Raw genomic sequence first — 19,919 nt, forward strand, 5'->3', positions numbered from 1 at the left:
TCTTTACCATTGAGGCACCAGGGAAGCCCTTGGCAGGCACTACTCTTGTTTATCTAGGCCAGGTAATTACCAGAAGAGTGATGAAGCAGTTGACAGAATGAAAAAACTGAGCTGGAGCACCTGTCTTCTCACCCTAGATAGTACCGTAGGAACCACATTCTAGTTTCATCATCACCACCTCTTACCTGCATCAGGTAGTAATAAATTCCTGCCAGGCCATGAGCAGCCCCCACATAATATTCTTGGTACCATTCATACATCAGTGGAGTCTTTCCTGTGAACCTTCTCTTTCTAGCTAGATCTTCTCCAGAAGTTAAGACTGTTTCACAAATCTACAGAGAGAAACCCAACCAGAATAAGGAAAGAATTAGAATGGAGACAAGGGATTTTTGCTAACAGGTACTGGGGAACATGACAAGTTAGACATCACCTTATGGCCATGAATGGGCAGTTTGACTCTGTACTCAGTGAAGCACATGAGATTATTCTGGCCCTTATCTTCCTCTGAATGGCCCCTGAACTCTCAAATGGAGCAGCTGGACTTCTTACTCTGAGTCACTCCCTTCAGTGTCCCACAGCACCCCATGTGAAGCTGGTGGTGCTGGGATCATGCCTGACCTTCAGAGGTCAAGATACACCTTCCCAGCCAGCTACCTGGGATGTGCCAACAGGGAAACCAACAGTTTAGGCAGACAGGAAGTGGGATCGTAAAAAGACGCCAGAAAGTACAAACGTGGTACCTGCTGAATATGGCTCTGAGGAATCTTTTCCTCTCCAAAGTTCTTATTCACAAACAGGAGAGCACTGATGTAGCCCATTCGTCCATAGAGCATCTCACTTGGAGCATGGGGATCAATCTTATTTAAGTGAATTAGCCTGGGAATAAAAATACATGCCTAAGACAATGTGAAAGGGATTGGATAGAGATAGTTACTTAAAAAAGGTACAAATAAAACACACACATACAAATATATATAGAGAGTTATATATATACACACATATGTGGGATTATTATTTATATTAAATATATAAAATATAATATTTAAATATATTTACATAAAATATAATACTTAAATATATTTACATATAACTTATAATAGTATACTCTAAATATTAAGTAGGCTGGGCCAGACCATAAATGGGTAATCAGGGGTCAGTGATTAATCATCAACTACATTTCTTTTCTTCAGTTCACTGACAAACAAGAAATTCAAAGAATGAAGAACACATGATTGTGGCTGGGACCACCTACAGTTTCCCTAGCCCCTCATGGCAGTATACCCGGAGACCAGTAATTGATATCCGAGAAGTCAAGAACTACTGGCTATTATAACATTCAGTCTGAGGAAATGACAAAAGTCAACACTCAAAGGGAAACATCCGTTTCCATAAAATGCAATGCCTGCTGCACTTTCCTGGTTTACTTCTGAAATGTGTCATATGGCCTGGCTGAAGTGTTTGTACAGCAGCCTGATCCACCACTATCAGTTACACATACAAACAGCACAAAGGGATCAGTCAGGCTCCCTGTTTCCTGGGTCTCCCAGCATCTAGTCCTTCCTTTCAGAAATAACCCTGGTTACCAATTTCTTGTATATTCCGAGAATTATTTTATGCACAGATAAGAATACATAAACTTATTTACAAACATATTTCCCCAAATGTTTCATGACTCTACTTAACAATTCATCTTGACAATCATTCCTGATCAGCACACACAGAGTAATCTTCTTTGTCATAGGTGCATAGTATTCCACTGAAGGATTATAATTTATTAGTTCCCTATTGATAGACTCAGTTCAGCTTCCCCCCAAAAAAAGTTAATTTTGGTTCTTGTCCCAGGCGAGATGGAGTAAGCACATACCATCCTGCCTCTCAGAGCACATGTAGGTCCAGAACCTACAGAAAATGTGTGAAGCTATTTGAAAACCCTGAAAAATAAGCAGTAGCCGGCAGAATGGGGATGACCAGAACTTGCAGTACTGCCAAACCAGTGGTGAGTTTACCACATTTTCCCCTCTGGTATTTCCCTGGCATGAACTCAGTGCCACTTGAAGCCTGGAAGTGGGCATCAGTGGGCTGAAAGAGTCCTGGAAGAAGCCCTTCAGTTGTCTCAGAAAAGAAGAGGAAAGGGAACTCTTAATAGCAGAGAGTGGTAAAACACTTCATTTTTCTGTTCACTCCCCAGGCCACAAGCAATCTCATGCTGGCAGCAGAAGTGAAGGCAGCTGGAGCCCACAGGGGCCAAAACTCTGAGAGAGGGACCTGTCCACACAGCCTGGAGAGGCTGTAGTCCCAGGAGTGTTGAGGGGGCAGGAGGCCCTTTGCCTCGCTTCTCTTTCCAGCCTCCCATCACTTGAACCTCCAGATGCAGGCACAAGTGTGTGGCTGAGTAGGGTAACCAAAGCCTCATTTCTTTCTGGAGAATCAAAAAAGGAAGCTCCAGGGAACCAGAAAGCAGGTGGAGTTCACAGAGGGATAAGAGCTAAGAGAAGCAGCTATACTTGTCTGAACTCTGACAATGAACATTTTTTTTCTTTTTCTCTTTTGGTGAGGGGCAAGAAATATGACAGCGAGGGAAAATGTCCATGCTATTTTACATTTTTCATCAGATGAAATTTTGAAAGCACATCTCAATTATCCCTAAATTATCCTACAAATTCAATGTGAGATCATTTTAATTATTAAAATGATTTAGGTTTTGATGAAACTTGACAAAATGATTTTAGTATACTAAAAAAGCATGGAGGGAGAGAGTCAGGGGACTTCTGGAAAAGAGGAGTAATTAGAGGACATCAGTCTTACCAAAAAAAAAAAAAAAATGATCTTGTCATCAGGTAGCTTATGATACTAAAGATGCTATTTAATCTCTATACTTTAAATTTCTCAACTATAAAATGAATGATGCCTTCCAATTTAAACATTTATTTTTAAAGCAGTGAAGTATAAATAATGTCTGCATACATATTATCTAACTTTAGTCTACATACTAAAATGTTTAATAAGCATTTGAAGTAACAAAAAAATCATACCCCTAGAGTGATTGGTTATATCTCAACTATTTTATAAAGAAAGCTGAGCGCCAAAAAATTTGATGCATTTGAACTGTGGTGTGGGAGAAGACTTGAGAGTCCCTTGGACTGCAAGGAGATCAAACCAGTCCATCCTAAAGGAAATGAGTCCTGAATATTCATCAGAAGGACTGACGCTAAAGCTGAAGCTCCAATATTTTGGCCACCTGATGCAAAGAACTGACTCACTGGAAAAGACCCTGATGTTGGGAAAGATTGAAGGAGGGAGGAGACAGGGATGACAGAGCATGAGATGGTTGGATGGCATCACTGACTCAATGGACATGAGTTTGAGTAAGCTCTGGGAGTTACTGATGGACAGGAAAGCCTGGAGTGCTGCAGTCCATGGGGTCACAAAGAGTTGGACACGAGTGAGTGAGTGAACTGAAGTATTCTAGTAAGGAATCAACATTCAGATACCTGGCACTTCAAATAACTTTATCAAAATTTACACCAGAGGATTTGATAACATGGGCAGTAAAGAACGTTAGGAAATATTGGTGGAGTGAGTGGTGAAGATGGGTGGGATGTTTGGGAGATGGTACAGGCTCTAGCCACTGTTTGATGAGTAAGATCCAAGAAGGATCAGAGAAGGATGTGGCTTTATCTGAGCCACAAGAACAGGGCAGAGGACTAACTGTGTGTGTGTCTTCTTCCTAATAAATGTTTGTACATTTGGTAGAGTTTGCTTAACTGCTTGTGCCTTCATTTACTCAGTGGTAAAATGAAGGTCATAGCTGAGAGGGTGCACAGCCCCCTACCTCTGATTTCTGGAGGCCACCAATATCTACAAACAACAAAAACAAACAGTAAAACAAGAATCTAACAATTGCTACCACCAGGCTATACATCAGTAGATAGTCCTAGCTCTGAAAGGAAGGTACTTGTGAAAGAGAAAACAACTCTCCTCTCCTGAACCCTCCCCAACCACTTCCACAAGACTGTGGTGGGAGGGGAACTCTTAGGATTAAAAATGAAGAAGACACACTTTAATAAGCAGAATGAATTGATTTTTTTGTTGCTGTTTACAGCAGTTTTATTCACAATTACCCAAACTCAGAATCAACCAAGTTGTCCATCAGTAGGTGATGTGGATAAGCGAACTGTGGCACATCCAGAGGAATGAGATGATTTTAGTGAGTAAAAAGGGCTGACAGTTATGAAACAATAACTGAGAAAAAGTTAGGAAAGGATCCTTAAGGATCCTCTCCCCTATAGGAAAGAGAGGTTTGCAAGAGCTTGGCTGGTTGCAGTTACTGACAGAGTTAGATGTTTCCATATTTATACCTCAACAAATGGAGTCATCTCAATCAAATTGGTTAAACATGCAAATGCTGGCTCATGCATTTCTTTCTATTACAAACACAGGCATTAAACTCTCAGTGGAATAATGGCTATCAGTAATAGGGACACAGTGGTCAGAGGTTACTTTCAATTTTCTTGTAATACCTTGCTTGATTTTTTCCCTCTCTAATGCCAACAGGGTTATCTGGTCTATAACCACAGGGTGGTTTTTTTCTACTTTAATACTCTCCCTCATCCCCACAAATCACTAATATTTTTAAATAATTTAAAAACATTTATTAAGAAAAATTCTATTTTTTTTCTCACTCCAGAACTGGAAGCTCAGTAATGTTGAGAACTTAATAAATAAAATCTGTTAACTAGATACAAACTCAACTGTTGCAGTAAACAGAATAAACATCCCAGAGTTTTCATAAGAATTTATTATAAAGTATTAATATAAAGGCATCAAACTGCATAGAATTTAGAGATAGAGAAGCACTTTTGATTTTTGTAAAGGGTATTATTGAAAGAACTATTCAAAGAGTGAAATCACTAGCAATTTTTTAAATAAACACTGCTCTATGGAAGTTACTAAAAACAATTACTACATATTGCATTAACTCCAATGATGTTCTCATCTAAATAAAATGTGTTTGAACCAGTGAATTAGAAAATACCATTCTTTTACTTACCATTGTCATGACCTGCATCACCACTAGGTGTGTGCTTAGTCTCTCAGTCATGTCCGACTCTTTGTGACGCCATGGACTGTAGCCCACCAGGCTCCTCTGTCCATGGGGATTCTCCAGGCAAGAATACTGGAGTGGCTTGCCAGGCCCTTTTGCAGGGGACCTTCGCAACCCAGGGATCCAACCCAGGTCTCCCACATTGCCAGCAGATTCTTTATTGTTTGAGCCACGAGGAAAGCCCGGTAGCTTCCATAAGGCACCACTAGGTGGCGATATATAATTAGCAAACCAATTATTTTGCAACCAAACATTTGGTTGTTCAAAGGAGATGGCAAGTACTTATTTTCAAATACTTGAAAATGAAAGTACTGGTCAGTGCATCTCATTATAATGAGTACTTAAGGAAGTAGCTCATTTTTTAATGGATTTCAATTCATTAAAACTCACTGCTGCTGCTGCTGTTGCTGAGTTACTTCAGTCGAGTCCGACTCTGTGCGACACCATAGACAGCAGCCCACTAGGCTCCCCCGTCCCTGAGATTCTCTAGGCAGGAACACTGGAGTGGGTTGCCATTTCCTTCTCCATAAAACTCACTAGTTGCATTTATCTAACTGTGAAGAAAGCTGAGCACTGAAGAATTGATGCTTTTGAACTGTGGTGTTGGAGAAGACTCTTGAGAGTCCCTTGAACTGCAAGGAGATCCAACCAGTCCATCCTAAAGGAGATCAGTCCTGCGTGTTCTTTGGAAGGAATGATGCTAAAGCTGAAACTCCAGTACTTTGGCCACCTCATGCGAAGAGTTGACTCATTGGAAAAGACTCTGATGCTGGGAGGGATTGGGGGCAGGAGGAGAATGGGACAACAGAGGATGAGATGGCTGGATGGCATCACTGACTCGATGGACATGAGTCTGAGTGAACTCCGGGAGTTGGTGATGGACAGGGAGGCCTGGCGTGCTGCGACTCATGGGGTCGCAAAGAGTTGGACACGACTGAGCGACTGAACTGAACTGAACTGAACACAGTGTTCATAGAGCACTATTTACAATAGCCAAGACATGGAAGCCACCTCAGAGTCCAGGCATAGATGAATGGATAAAGAAGATGTAGTACATATATACAATGGAATATTACTCGGTCATAAAAAGGATGAAATAATGCCATCTGCAGCAACATGGGTGGACCTAGAGATTACCATACTAAATGAAGTAAGTTGGGCAGAGAAAGACAAATATTATATGATATCGCTTATATGTGGAATCTAAAAAATGATATAAACGAATTTATTTACAAAACAGAAACAGTCTCACAAACACAGTTAACAAACATATGGTTACCAAAGGGGAAAGGGTCAGGGAGGAATTAATTAGGAGTTTGGGGTTAAAATATAAACACTACTATAGATAAAACAGACAATCAACAAGGATATACTATGTAGCACAGGGAACTCATATACATATACATATATATATATATATATATATATATATATATATATATATATATATATATTTGTTTAATCACTAAGTCGTGTCTGACTCTTTTGTAACCCCACAGACTGTAGCCCACCAGGTTCCTCTGTCCATGGGATTTCCCAGGTAAGAATACTGGAGGAGGTTGCCATTTCCTTCTCTAGGGGATCTTTCTGATCCAGAGATTGAACCTGTGTCTCCTGCTTAGCAGGCAGATTCTTTACCACTGAGCCACCTGGGAAGCCCATATGTATATAAAATCAAGTATATGTCAATAAGTGCTTCCCTGAAGGCTCAGACAATAAGAATCTGCCTGCAATGCTGCAGACCCAGCATTGATCCCTGGGTCAGGAAGATCCTCTGGAGAAGGGAATGGCTACCCACTCCAATATCCTTGCCTGGAAAATTCCATGGACAGAGGAGCCTGGTGGGCTGTAGTCCATGGGGTCGCAAAGAGTCAGACACAACTGAGTGACTAACACACGCTATACTTCAATAAAAATTAAAAACAAAGTCAGAAAGAGACTAAAACAATTACTAAAATTAGGACTTTTAACATCATGCTTTAGATGCTATATTATTAAGACAAAATGAAGAAATGATAGCATTTATCGATCATAATGGTTACTTTATGTGTTTTCAGAAACTCTCAAACCCAGAAGCACATCATTGCAGCTCCATGTATTTGTTTTGCTATGTGGATATTAATAGCAACCGATCTCTAGAAGAGAAAAGTCATTGAAATGTCACTGAAGCAAGAATAAAGACATAAAAACAGGCTAATTCTGTTCCACTCCTAGCAGTATTTCCCCAGAGTGTTACTGGGAAGAGTTTTTGCCTTTTATCATCAAAAGGTTTGTAACTTTTAAAAAAGAATTCCTTTTCTTATTCACTGCTACAAAAGAGAAAGGGTATACATCTTCTGACCAGAAATCCAAAGTTCTTCGTCACTCTAAGTACTAGCTTGAAAGCATGCTGTGTGTGAGGGTAAGTCACTTAACTGGGCACAAAACAGGCAACGCTCTTTATTCGTGTAGTAGCACCAACTATCTCTGTGTAGAAGGGAGGGAGAAAACAGTATAAATCAAGCAGTAGAAGAACCAGCACTATTTGCTATCTTCCTCTCCACTTGCCTCAGCCAACTGCCGGGCAGTTTTGAACAAGCACACACACGTGCACACACATTCCTTTTGGGGAGTCACAGACCCCTCCAAGAAAAGTATAAATGTTCTCTACATACTGAATATAATTAAGGAGTTTTCTATATACCCCTGGAAGCCCTAAGTTTCTCAAGATCCCAAAGCTAAGAAGTTCTACCTTAGGGAAACACTGATTTCTTTGGATTTCAATTCGTCTAAGGATTAATCCCAAAGTCCCTTTGGTTTCTAAAACTCAAGATCATGGTTCTGGAAGGCTGCTATATTAAGAAAATACAGGAATGGTAAGCTGAAACACAACGCTGGCAGTGGAGTACATGAATGGCACATGGAGCATATGAATGTCTCTGGAAACAAAAGGACTGTGTGAGGAGAGGAAGAAGGTTAGGCACAAAGTGAAATAAGTAAGTGGTGGTGGTGGTTTAGTCACCAGGTCGTGTCCAACTCTTGAGACCCCATGGACTGTAGCCCACCAGGCTCCTCTGTCCATAGGATTTACCAGGCAAGAATGCTGGAGTGGGTTGCCATTTCCATCTCCAGGGGATCTTCCTGATCAGGAGTCAAACGCAGGTGTCCTGCACTGCAGGCAGATTCTTTACTGACTGAGCTACCAAGGAAGCCTCCAAGTTTAATAAACAAGTGAGCAGGTTTATTAAATAACTGATGTCATGTCATCAAGTAATTTTGGATTTCCTGAAGTTAAACTGAAAAGACTTTGACATTTTTCCCTTAAAAGGGAGGAGATGTGAAAGTAATTTATAAATAATTCTGTTTCTTTTTGGTCTGCGATGAACTTCAGGAATCTAAAAAATCAAACCTGAGGCCCAAAAGAGGTATTTTCCTATCATACGCCTGCATTCTATATTTTTAACCTTAAGTCTATAAATAAAATATTGCTGAAATGTCATAAAACAAAAAATGATATAAATAACACTTTTAATGCCAAAGTATCAAGAAAAAAGAAATTTTATTGTTTTATAATAAGCCAATATTAATAAATGGTATTATTCCCCAAAGAGTGTTTCTTAGAACAATAGACCCTAAGATGTCTTAAGGTGGCCTAAAAGACAACTGTGGCAAATTGTGCTCCCTAGAGTCACCTGAGTTTCCCCTGTGTTTAAAAGCTACTAAAGACTCTCAGCAGCCAGTAAATGCATGTAACTTTAATTAGTATTTCCACACTGCATCTGAATACACAAATCTTGTTTTCATTTAATACCTCATAACATTCGTCACTTATGAAACTATTACTATTTGGCTGTACATATTTTGAGAGAGGTTGACGTTTTATGTAGAATTTCAGTTCAGTTGCTTAGTCGTGTCCAACTCTTTGTGACCCCATGGACTGCAGCACGCCAGGCCTCCCTGTCCATCACCAACTCCTGGAGGTTACTCAAACTCATGTCCATTGAGTTGGTGATGCCATCCAACCATCTCAACCTCTGTTGTCCCCTTTTCCTCCTGCCTTCAATCTTTGCCAGCATCAGGGTCTTTTCTAATCAGTCAGTTCTTCGCATCAGGTGGCCGAAGTATTAGGGCTTCAGCTTCAGCATCAGTCCTTCCAATGAGTATTCAGGACTGATTTCCTTTAGGATGGACTGGTTGGATCTCCTTGCAGTCCAAGGGACTCTCAAGAGTCTTTTCCAACACCACAGTTCAAAAGCATTAATTCTTCAGTGCTCAGCTTCTTTATAGTCCAACTCTCACATCCATACATGACTACTGGAAAAACCATCGCTTTGACTAGATGGACCTTTGTTGGCAAAGTAATGTCTCTGCTTTTGAATATGCTGTCTAGGTTGGTCATAACTTTTCTTCCAAGGAGCAGGTGTCTTTTAATTTCATGGCTGCATTCACTGTTTTCACTGATTTTGGAGCCCCCCAAAATAAAGTCTGTCACTGTTTCCATTGTTTCCCCATCTATTTGCCATGAAGTGATGGGACCAGATGCCATGATCTTAGTTTTCTAACTTTTTCACTCTCCTCTTTCACTTTCATCAAGAGGCTCTTTAGCTCCTTTGCTGTCTGCCATAAGGATGGTGTCATCTGCATATCTGAGGTTATTGATATTTCTCCTGGCAATCTGATTCCAGCTTGTGCTTCATCCAGCCCAGCATTTCTCATGATGTACTCTGCATATAAGTTAAATAAGCAGGCTGACAATATACAGCCTTGACGTACTCCTTTCCTGATTTGGAACCAGTCTGTTGTTCTACGTCCAGTTCTAACTGTTGCTTCTTGACCTGCATACAGATTTCTCAGGAGGCAGGTCGGGTGCTCTGGTATTTCCATCTGTTTAAGAATTTTCCACAGTTTGTTGTGATCCACACAGTTAAAGGCTTTGGCATAGTCAATAAAGCAGAAGTAGATGTTCTTCTGCAACTCTCTTGCTTTTTCGATGATCCAACAGACATTGGCAAATTTGATCTCTTGTTCCTCTGCCTTTTCTAAATCCAGCTTGAACATCTGGAAGTTCATGGTTCACATAATGTTGAAGCCTGGGTTGGAGAATTTTGAGCATTACTTTCCTTCGTGTGAGATGAGTCCAATTGTGAGGTAGTTTGAGCATTATTTGGCATTGCTTTTTTTTGGGATTGGAATGAAAACTGACCTTTTCCAGTCCTATGGCCACTGCTGAGTTTTCAAGGCTACTACAATTTATTTTTATGAAACTTAAGAATGATTTATTGAATGAGACTTTCTTGCGAACCTCTAAAGCAGAGGGATCCTCAGCAAATAAAACCAGAAATACTAATGCTATTCTAACAGTAATTTATAGGAATGAAGAGTGGGAATCAAAACCCACGGTCAATTTGGAGATGATCACTCATTAAAATCTTGGATCCACTTGAAAAATGGGCTAAACCTTTACCAAAGAAGATATACAAATGGTGCACTGGGATGACCCTGAGGGATGGGATGGGGAGGGACGTGGGAAGGGGCTTCAGGATGGGGGACACATGTATACCCATGGCTGATTCATGTCAGTGTTTGGCAAAAACCACTACAATACTGAAGTAATTAGCCTCCAATTTAAAATTATTAAAAAAATGGCATGTAAGTATATGAAAAGATGCCCCTCAACATATGTCATCACAGAAATGCAAATTAAGACAATGAGATACCAATACACATCTATTTAAATGGCCAAAATCTGGAACACTGACAATACCAAATGCTGACAAAGATGGTGGGAATGCAAAATGGTACAGCCGCTCTGGAAGACAGTTTAAGTTTTTTCCAAAATGAAACATAGTCTTATCATCAGTTCAGTTCAGTCGCTCAGTTGTGTCTGACTCCCTGCGACCCCATGAATCACAGCATGCCAGGCCTCTCTGTCCATCACCAACTCCCGGAGTTCACCCAGACTCACGTCCATCGAGTCAGTGATGCCATATAGCCATCTCATCCTCTGTCATCCCCTTCTCCTTCTGCCCCCAATCCCTCCCAGCATCAGAGTCTTTTCCAATGAGTCAACTCTTCGCATGAGGTGGCCAAAGTACTGGAGTTTCAGCTTTAGCATCATTCCTTCCAAAGAAATCCCAGGGTTGATCTCCTTCAGAATGGACTGGTTGGATCTCCTTGCGGTCCAAGGGACTCTCAAGAGTCTTCTCCAACACCACAGTTCAAAAGCATCAATTCTCTGGCGCTCAGCTTTCTTCACAGTCCAGCTCTCACATCCATACATGACCACTGGAAAAACCATAGCCTTGACTATAGACGGACCTTTGTTGTACAATCCAGCAATTATGATCCTTGGTATTTTACTTCAAAGAGCTGGAAATATACGTCCACACAAAAACTTGACTATGGATGTTTTTCACAGCTTTGTTTATAGCTGGTAAAACTTGAAAGAAACCAAAGTGTTCTTCAATAGGTGAATGAATACATAAACTATGGTACCTTTATACAATGGAATATTATTCAGTGCTACAAATAAGAGCTATCAAGCCATGAACAGACATGGAGAAGTCTAAATGCATACTACTAATGAAAGGAGCCAATCTGAAAACACTATATACTATACGATTCCAACTCTATGACATTCTGGAAAAGGCAAAACCATGGAGATGGTAAAAAGAACAATAGGAAGAAGGGAGGAGAAGTTAATAGGCACAGCACAGAGGATTTCAAGGGCAGTGAAAGTACTCTGTATGATACTGTAATGATGTATACATGTCATTATACACTTATCCAATCCCATAAAACGTACAAAGCCAAGAGTAAACTACACTTTGGGTGATACGGTATGTCAACACAGGTTCATCAGCTGTAGCTAGTGTGCTCTGTGGAGGATGTCGATAATGGTGGGGGGTGCGGTGGTGCTATGCATGTACAGAGCAGAGGATGTATGGGAAGTTTCTGTACCTTCCTCTCAGTTTTGCTGTGAACAGAAAACTGCTCTGAAAAGTCAGGTCTGTTAAATGTACTTTTGTTTTTTTTAAACAACAAAACAAAACAAAAACCTTTGCTGGAATTGCAGCCCTCTGTGTGTTAGAATATTTAGGGGGAGCCTTGGGCTTCCCTGGTAGCTCAGCTGGTAAAGAATCTGCCTGCAACGCAGGAGATCCTGGTTCGATTCCTGGGTTGGGAAGAGCCCTGGAGACGGGATAGGCTACCCACGCCAGTATTCTTGGGCTTCCCTGGTGGCTCAGCTGGTAAAGAATCCGCCTGCAATGTGGGAGACCTGGGTTCGATCCCTGGGTTGGGAAGATCCCTTGGAGAAGGCAGAGGCTACCCACTCCAGTATTTTGGCCTGGAGAATTCCATGGACTACAGTCCATGGGGTCTCAAAGAGTCAGACATGACTGAGCAACTTTCACTTTAACAGTATGGCATGCAGAGTTGTATGGCAGACAGACTTCTTAGTAGAATTCTGAAAGCGTTCAATAAACTTTACTAAAGCAAAAACTGTAGTTTTTTGGTATAAAAGTTTCATAATTCTTCATTATTCAAAAGCTTCTCAGGGCTGCCCTGATTTACACTAAAATGAAACTGGATTTGCAAGTCGTTATTTCTGTAAGAAGAGCCATTTTGGCTCTGTGATCCCTTGGGAGGCCTCTCCCAGCCCACTACAGCACATGCACCACATTTCTTCCAATTACTGATCCTGGATAGCACCCTGGACTAGTAATCACATGACTAGGCTTTTGATCTCATTTATGTTAAGGAACTGATGTTTGATCTGGAACATGTCAGTGTCATTACATCTTGCAATAAATAAGGATTACAAAGATTGTTTCTTAACTACAATTCAGGAATAATGTGAGAATTGATCAAATGACAGCAGTAAGATTTACTGCTGAGAGAAAAGTACATTCAATAAAATGTTTTTCTGCTAACACACACAGAGTTACGGCAAAACGTCTAGATAGTAGTTCTCAAAAAGAAACCTGATTACCGGGCGATGCAGTCTTCCGCCTGCTTCTCGTTGTTCATCTTGTGATGCACCACAGCAGCCACGGCCAGGGGGCCCCCGTCCCCGCAGAGGAAGGTCATGGAATGCTTGCTCAGAGAGTTCAGACTTTGCTTTACGTAGCCATGTGCCATCCGTAGGTAGTTAGGGTCCCCGAACACATCGTAGAGGTGTAAGTAAAGCACAGCAATACCTGAAGAGCAAAAAGAAGATCATGTACAGATAAGGAAAGAGCAGCTGACTGTATTATTATATATATATATATATATTTTATATATATATATAATATTATTATTATATATATATAATATTATTATATTATACTCACAGGATATTGTCTACTCAGCAGTGTTGATTTTTGATAAGCTAACAGCAAATATATAAATTATCTGGAAATTCAGATGACCTTAGTTCTAGACTCAACTTTATTACTAAGCAGCTCTAAGAACAGTAGGAAAATACTCACCTTTTCTCAGTTTCCTCATCAATTCAAAATTAAAATAGGAACTCTAAACCCAAGTTTACTATGAATCCTTGTTACACTCCAGCTATTGTGTTCGTTTCTTGAGAGTCCTCCTATTCTATTTATTAATTTTTGGCTGTCGTGGGTCTTCACTGCCGCATGGGCTTTTCTCTAGTTGTGGCGAGCGAGGGCTGCTCTCTAGTTGCAGTGCGCTGGCTTCTCACAGTGGTGGCTCTTGTGCTGTGGAGCATGGACTTCAGGGCACTTGAGTTTCAGTAGTTGCGGCACATGGGCTCAGTAGCTGTGGCTCCCAGGCTCTGGAGCACAGGCTCAAGAGTTGTGGTGCATGGGCTTAGTTGCCCTATGGCACGTGGGATCTTCCCAGATCAGGGTTGAAACTTGTGTCTCCTGCATTGGCAGGTGGATTCTTTAACACTGATTCACCAGGGAAGCCCCTGATGTATTGTTTTTGATAGCAAAAATTATACGTCACCAAGTTTTGGTATAATAAATCATCACCTATCTATTTTACAAATAATAATTTCCTTAATAATAAACAAGAAATGTTTGTTCTTATGAGCTGAAAAAATTCAAAGACTGGGGAATGAAAAACTCAATTTTTCTTTGTATAGAAGATCATTTTTTGCATGAGAAGGTAGGTAGAGTAATAACCAAATCCTCCATCCCAGTACCGTTCCAGGCAGCGATTATATGAAAACTATTAAGTTATTTGAGATCTAAGAAAATAAATTCTGTTTCTCAATTTTTTTTTTTTTTAACCCTGTTGAAGACCCAGCCACTTTAGGAACTATACTAGAAAAGCTGCCAATAACTTTTGCTTTGGGCTTTGATTTGCTTCTTATCCTGCTCTTGAAGGCTGCTATATGTAACTGAGGCCTTGTGTGCATGTCCTCATTCCAAATGCCTGTCACAGTAGATAGAGCCTTTTCTCGGAAGCCGACTGGTCTCAGGGCAGACTCAGAGAGGTGGGGTAGAGAGCCTGCCTGCCTGCAGCATTTCGAGAAACTCATTTCTTCCCTTAAAGTACATTTTCCATCTCATTTACCATTTTTAGACGATACAGAGCCTCTGTTTAAATCTAAATTAATAGAGCCAATCTCTTCATGGATTTTGGGGCTGTAAAAATGCAGTCTGCAAAATTACTTTTCACTGTACTGAGGATAATTTTAAATTTAGATAGTTTTCTCATTTTGCATGGGTAACCTCCAAAGCTTTGTGCTACAGACAATTCAATTTCGCATGTATATTAAGGCCAAATTTTCATTTCCTGCCAAAGTTAATAACCTTGTCTGCTCTTTCAAAGTGGCCTGGTGTTAGTAATTCCACAAGCTGCTGATCAGACATACCAATACTTAAGGTTTGTAGACATAAGTGTACAAAACCATGCATGTGGGTTAGAAAAAAAAAAATTCTCCTTTTCACAAATGATCAACGTCAAGAGCTCCTTCTAGAATTAGGTTCTTAATAGGCTTCATCTCCATCCATACCAAGTGTCTGCAGACAATCTGTTTAAACTGTTACTCTTTGATTTTGCCCTCCTGTTCCCATCACTGCCTGAACTCCCCTAATTAAGTTATGCAGGCACCAAAGCCAGATAATGACATGACTGAGATCTGAGAAAATAAAAAATGATTAAATACAAGCCCAGTGATTGTTTTCCTTTTCAGACCTTTGTCTCTCATCAACAATTCCTTTTGGACTGAACATTTAACAAACAAAACTCATTAAAGGTATGTTCAATTTTAAAATCTGATGCATTTCTTGTGAAAAAGCATAATCATTTACAAGTCTCATGATACTTCACTTAGATGGAAATTTTTTTTATTTCTTTTTGATCAGCAGAAAATTAGCTTTCCACAGCTTCAGCTTCTATTTCTGTGTTTTCATTCTGGGCCTCTGTGTCCACATATTTTGATTAACCTATCTTCTGCAGGTTTGTAGTTTACACTACCTACCTTCTTCCCTGCTATGAGACACTCAAGGTGAAAAGGCTTTTGAGTAAGGAGTGCTACTGCCAATTAGAAAAATCTACCTGGGCAAGCTTATTATAAATCAGTCTGTGTGTGTGTGGGAGTCATCAGTTGTGTCAGACTCTTTGAGACCCCGTGGACTGTAGCTCACCAGGCTCCTCTGTCCATGGGCACTCTCCAGGAAAGAATACTGAGTGGACTGCTATTTCCTTCTTCAGGGGATCTTCCCTGACCCAGGGATCAAACCCAGGTCTCCTACATTGCAGGCAGATTCCTTACCATCTGAGTTACCAGAGAAGCATAAATCAGTCTAGGTCAGGAAAATAAGGCACGATGCATTAAATCAAAGACATTTAATGTCCCATCAATATTTTATACCCCAGGGAGCCTAATAATAGAAAAAATGAGGGAATTGTCTGTGACCAAACATCTTGAACTTGATTATGATCTTGTAACCTTTGACAATAGTCATGCATACAACATCATCTTTGCATAATACTGAAGGCTGACTGATAACTGGCAAGGTGGGAAATAAAAGATACAACCTCAATGCTCTCAGAGTAAACTCAAGTCCTTACATTTCCTCACAATCCTGGCCTCAATCCAGGCTTTTAAACTCTCTTTTCAAATGGAATTCTTAAATAAAAATAAATGTGTTCTTCATGGAAAAAGTCAAACAGTACTGCAACGCTTAATATACATTTGCAGTCTCTTGCCCTACTTCTATTCCTGCCTCCCAGAAGCAACCACTTTCAATAATTTTAGTTATTTCCTGTAGTATCTGTCTCCATATTTCCGTTAATATGCTATGTGCTTTCTCTTGATTTTTCTTCATCAAATACTTCTGATTCACACTCCAGAAAATAAGGATTTAACTCTTGCAATAGAGACAGCTAAGTGGAACTCCGAAATTTATCTCCCTTTTCTGTAAACAATAATGCCTTGGATTTTAGCTAGGCACACGGTTACCCAGAACAATCTGGGTAAGAACGTGTGCATGGGTAAGTTCTGACCAATGAGACAGAGTACAAATAATAGAGTAACTTCAGAAAATGTTCTTGAAGGGAGCAGACCAGCTGTTTCTTTTTTCCTGGTTGGAATGTAGAGGTGATGGTGTACCTAGAGCAGCCATTTCAGACCATGAAGTGGTAGTTCTGTGATGAGGATAGTAAAACATCAAGATCAAAGAAGTTTAGAACCCAGAGGGCTGGGAAGGTGCCACACCATGACTATCTTACACAAGACAGAAATTCTGTTGTGTTAAAGCCACTGTTATTTTAGGTGTACTCCCTTTATGCAAGCAAGCCTAATCCTAAAAAACATAGTTCTCTTCAAAGCTCAGGAGGTAGGCAGAAGGTAGAACACATAGGGTCTTGTAAACCAGTTAAGGATTTGGGGTTTTATTTGAAAAGCACCATTTAAGAGCACAACTAAATTTGCATTTTTTATATTTCATTGCAGAGGGAGATGGGAAGATGTTCAAGTGGGAGAGACATGGGTAAACCTATGGCTGATGCATGTTGATGTTTGGTAGAAACCAATGTAATACTATAAAGCAATTATCCTTCAGTTAAAAATAAAAAAATATTTTATACAAAAAAAAAATTCACTGCAATTGCACTGTAAGATTTGGAAAAGAATATATGGAACAGTGGATGCAGGAGGAGCAGTTAGGAGGATCGCTGAGGAGTACAAGTGAGAGGCAGAGTAGCTGTAGTGGAGATAAAGTAAGACTGAATGGCAAAGATACCTGTCTGGAAGGTACAAGTCAACAGAACCTGTTGGGGAATGACTGAGAGGGAAATATCAAGATGACTCCCAGATGCCTAACTTCAGTGGCTGGATGGGCGATGGTGCGAGGGGAGGGCCACTTAGGAGGGAGGACTACAGCTATATCCATTCATAAACTCACCCCCAAATATGATTCCAATTCCTATCGGACATTTAATGTAATGAGAAAAAATGTTTTTTAGTGGTTTCTAGGATAACACCCATCAGAACTGGTCATGAGGCTCAATGCAGGATGATATATGGAGTTTAAACTTTTTAATGTTTTCATCAATCACAGAATATGTTACATAATCAAGAATATCTTTGGGTTCAAATTTGAGCAGCAGATAAAATGTCCTTCTCTACTGTTTGGTAAGCAAATGGTAGAATAATCAAGATTTCCTTCCTTTTTCTACCCTTTCACCGAAAAGGTAGAATTTTCTAGAAGAAAATTCTAGACCAGAAAAGACTGAAATGAGATTTAAAATTTGTTTGCAGTTAATTGTAAAAATATGCTCCGGATTGCTTTAGACTTTAGAATTATGTTTTTAAGAAAAAGGAAAGACTGCCCCACCTTTTATGAATCTGGATAAAGTTTTCATTGATATAAAATTTAAGTTAAAATATTCTTCTATTATTTTAGTTGGTCCACTCCATGATAACCACTGTCACTAAACTATGAAAACTAATGCTTTTTGGTCTTAATTTGACTATCTGGTTAGGAAACATAATGACCTATTTTAAAAGAGAAAATAATCCACATGAAACTATACACTAAGATTATTAGTAAAGCAAAATCGAATCCATTATTTTCCCATTAATCTTCAAGTCATTAAAGGTGACTTTATAAAAAGTATTGGGGATAATATTCTAATTCTGTTAAGCAATGAGTACTTTTCTTCAGGAACAAGAGACCATTCCTACTCTGGATGGTGTCTTTATTTCCCAAAGAGTACAGGAAAGTTGTTATTGGGCTGCCAACTCTAGTTTACATGTAATATCAGACACATTTAAGTAGTATCAGTAAAAATGAATCAATAAAGTGTCCTTTAGAATCAAGCATGGTTAAGTCAGTAATTGTTTTAGAAATTGCATGTTAATTCTGTAGTTATTCATAGCCTCGGATGCTGACTTGGTGGAGAAGGAACAGACAGGTGGACACAGTACCCTCTTCTACCCCAGAGATAAAAAATCATCATCAGGAAGTAGGTATGGGCAGAGTGTGGACTGAAAGGGAAGCTTCATTTGTGGGAAGCCTGAAACAGAGCAAATGCAGAGAGTGCTCCCAGCATGTGGAATCATCTAAACAATCCACGTGGACAAGATTAGGGGATGACCTGGCTAGTAAGACTGGACTCCTTGGGGGTTCAAATTGTTAAAAACTAGACACAGAAATTTAGATTTAATGCTAATTTATGTGAAGGAGTATTCAAAAACAGTATTTTTCAAAGATAAATTTAGCTATACGTGTTAGTCTAGGCCCTGCAAGATGGGATTGAACATATAGGACTTCACTAGGGACATACATAACATGAAGGGTACTGCAGGGCATCATGCCAGCAATTGCATGCTGCTTCCATGTGCAGCCCCTGGACCACAAGAGGTGGTCTCACCTAAGTAGAAAGAAGTTGAGAGGTCTAACCCTCCTGGAAACCAAGAAGGAGAGGGACAACCAAATATGAATGAGCACTAGAAGTGTCTGACACAGGGCCTGGTGGGGAAGTGGCAGAAAGAGGAAGCCAAATCTTGGACAGGTCAGTTCTGAGATGTTCATTAGACATCTCAGTGGAGATATAAAGTAGGCAGCAGGATGCATGGGTCTGAGTTTAGGGAAGAGAGGTTGCACAAATGTCCTCCAGAAAATAAAAAAAAAGAACCTACATTATCTCCTGTGATCTCAGAGGCCAGCAGAAACCCAGATATCCATTACTTTGATCTAATAACTTGTGGAATCTGTCTGGTTGCTCAAAACTACAGTGTTCACTATGACAGACTGCAACCATAAGTATCTACAGAAACCTAAGTTAGTTAAAATTAACAAATTTAAAATTCAGTTTCCCAGTCACACTGGCCACATTTCCAACACTTGGAAATGTAATTAACATATGGCTAGTGTAATTAACATATGGCTAGTGGCTGCTGAATGGACAGCAAAGAAACAGATTCATCACTGCAGAAAGGTTCAAGGACATTAATGCGTTAGGGACAGATGTCCTTCTTTATATAAAAAGTTCAGATGTCTGGCACTGCTCACAGATCATCCCAGGAATCTCTTGGCTTTAAACTGTTGAAAACTAATTTAATTGAAAGACAAAAAACAAATAAAACTTTGCTATAATAGAATCCATCCTGGCTTTCAGTATAGATGCTCTGAACCAGATTTTTTTCTGTCTCCTTCTGTAGCTACAACTCTGGCAAGGGAGGGTGAATTGTTTAGGGACACTTCTAAATCTGCAATTTCCTTACTCAGCTACTTATCCCCAGCAGTACTATAAATATAGCCAGCTGTTGAGAGGTAATTAATAGGAAGCCTTTGAATTTCTGAGGGATCATTAGTCCTATTCATCTTGACCAATCAAGACCTTGATGCATCTCAAATGTCTA

General features: G+C 39.9%; 1 protein-coding gene across 4 annotated transcripts in view; it reads right to left on the minus strand.

Moving 5' to 3' along the window:
• Positions 1–19,919, minus strand: part of LANCL1 (LanC like glutathione S-transferase 1) — a 47,655-nt gene that overhangs the window by 12,522 nt on the left and 15,214 nt on the right. For all 4 annotated transcript variants that reach the window (XM_055573354.1, XM_055573353.1, XM_055573356.1 and 1 more), the window contains exons 4-6: positions 13,077–13,284; positions 741–876; positions 186–332 (exon numbers count right to left, since the gene is read on the minus strand). In XM_055573354.1, the coding sequence (XP_055429329.1) occupies positions 186–332; positions 741–876; positions 13,077–13,284 (491 nt within the window). The remainder of the gene's footprint in view (positions 1–185; positions 333–740; positions 877–13,076; positions 13,285–19,919) is intronic.

Source organism: Bubalus kerabau, chromosome 3 (genome assembly GCF_029407905.1).
Source record: "Bubalus kerabau isolate K-KA32 ecotype Philippines breed swamp buffalo chromosome 3, PCC_UOA_SB_1v2, whole genome shotgun sequence".
Classification (NCBI taxonomy): domain Eukaryota; kingdom Metazoa; phylum Chordata; class Mammalia; order Artiodactyla; family Bovidae; genus Bubalus; species Bubalus kerabau.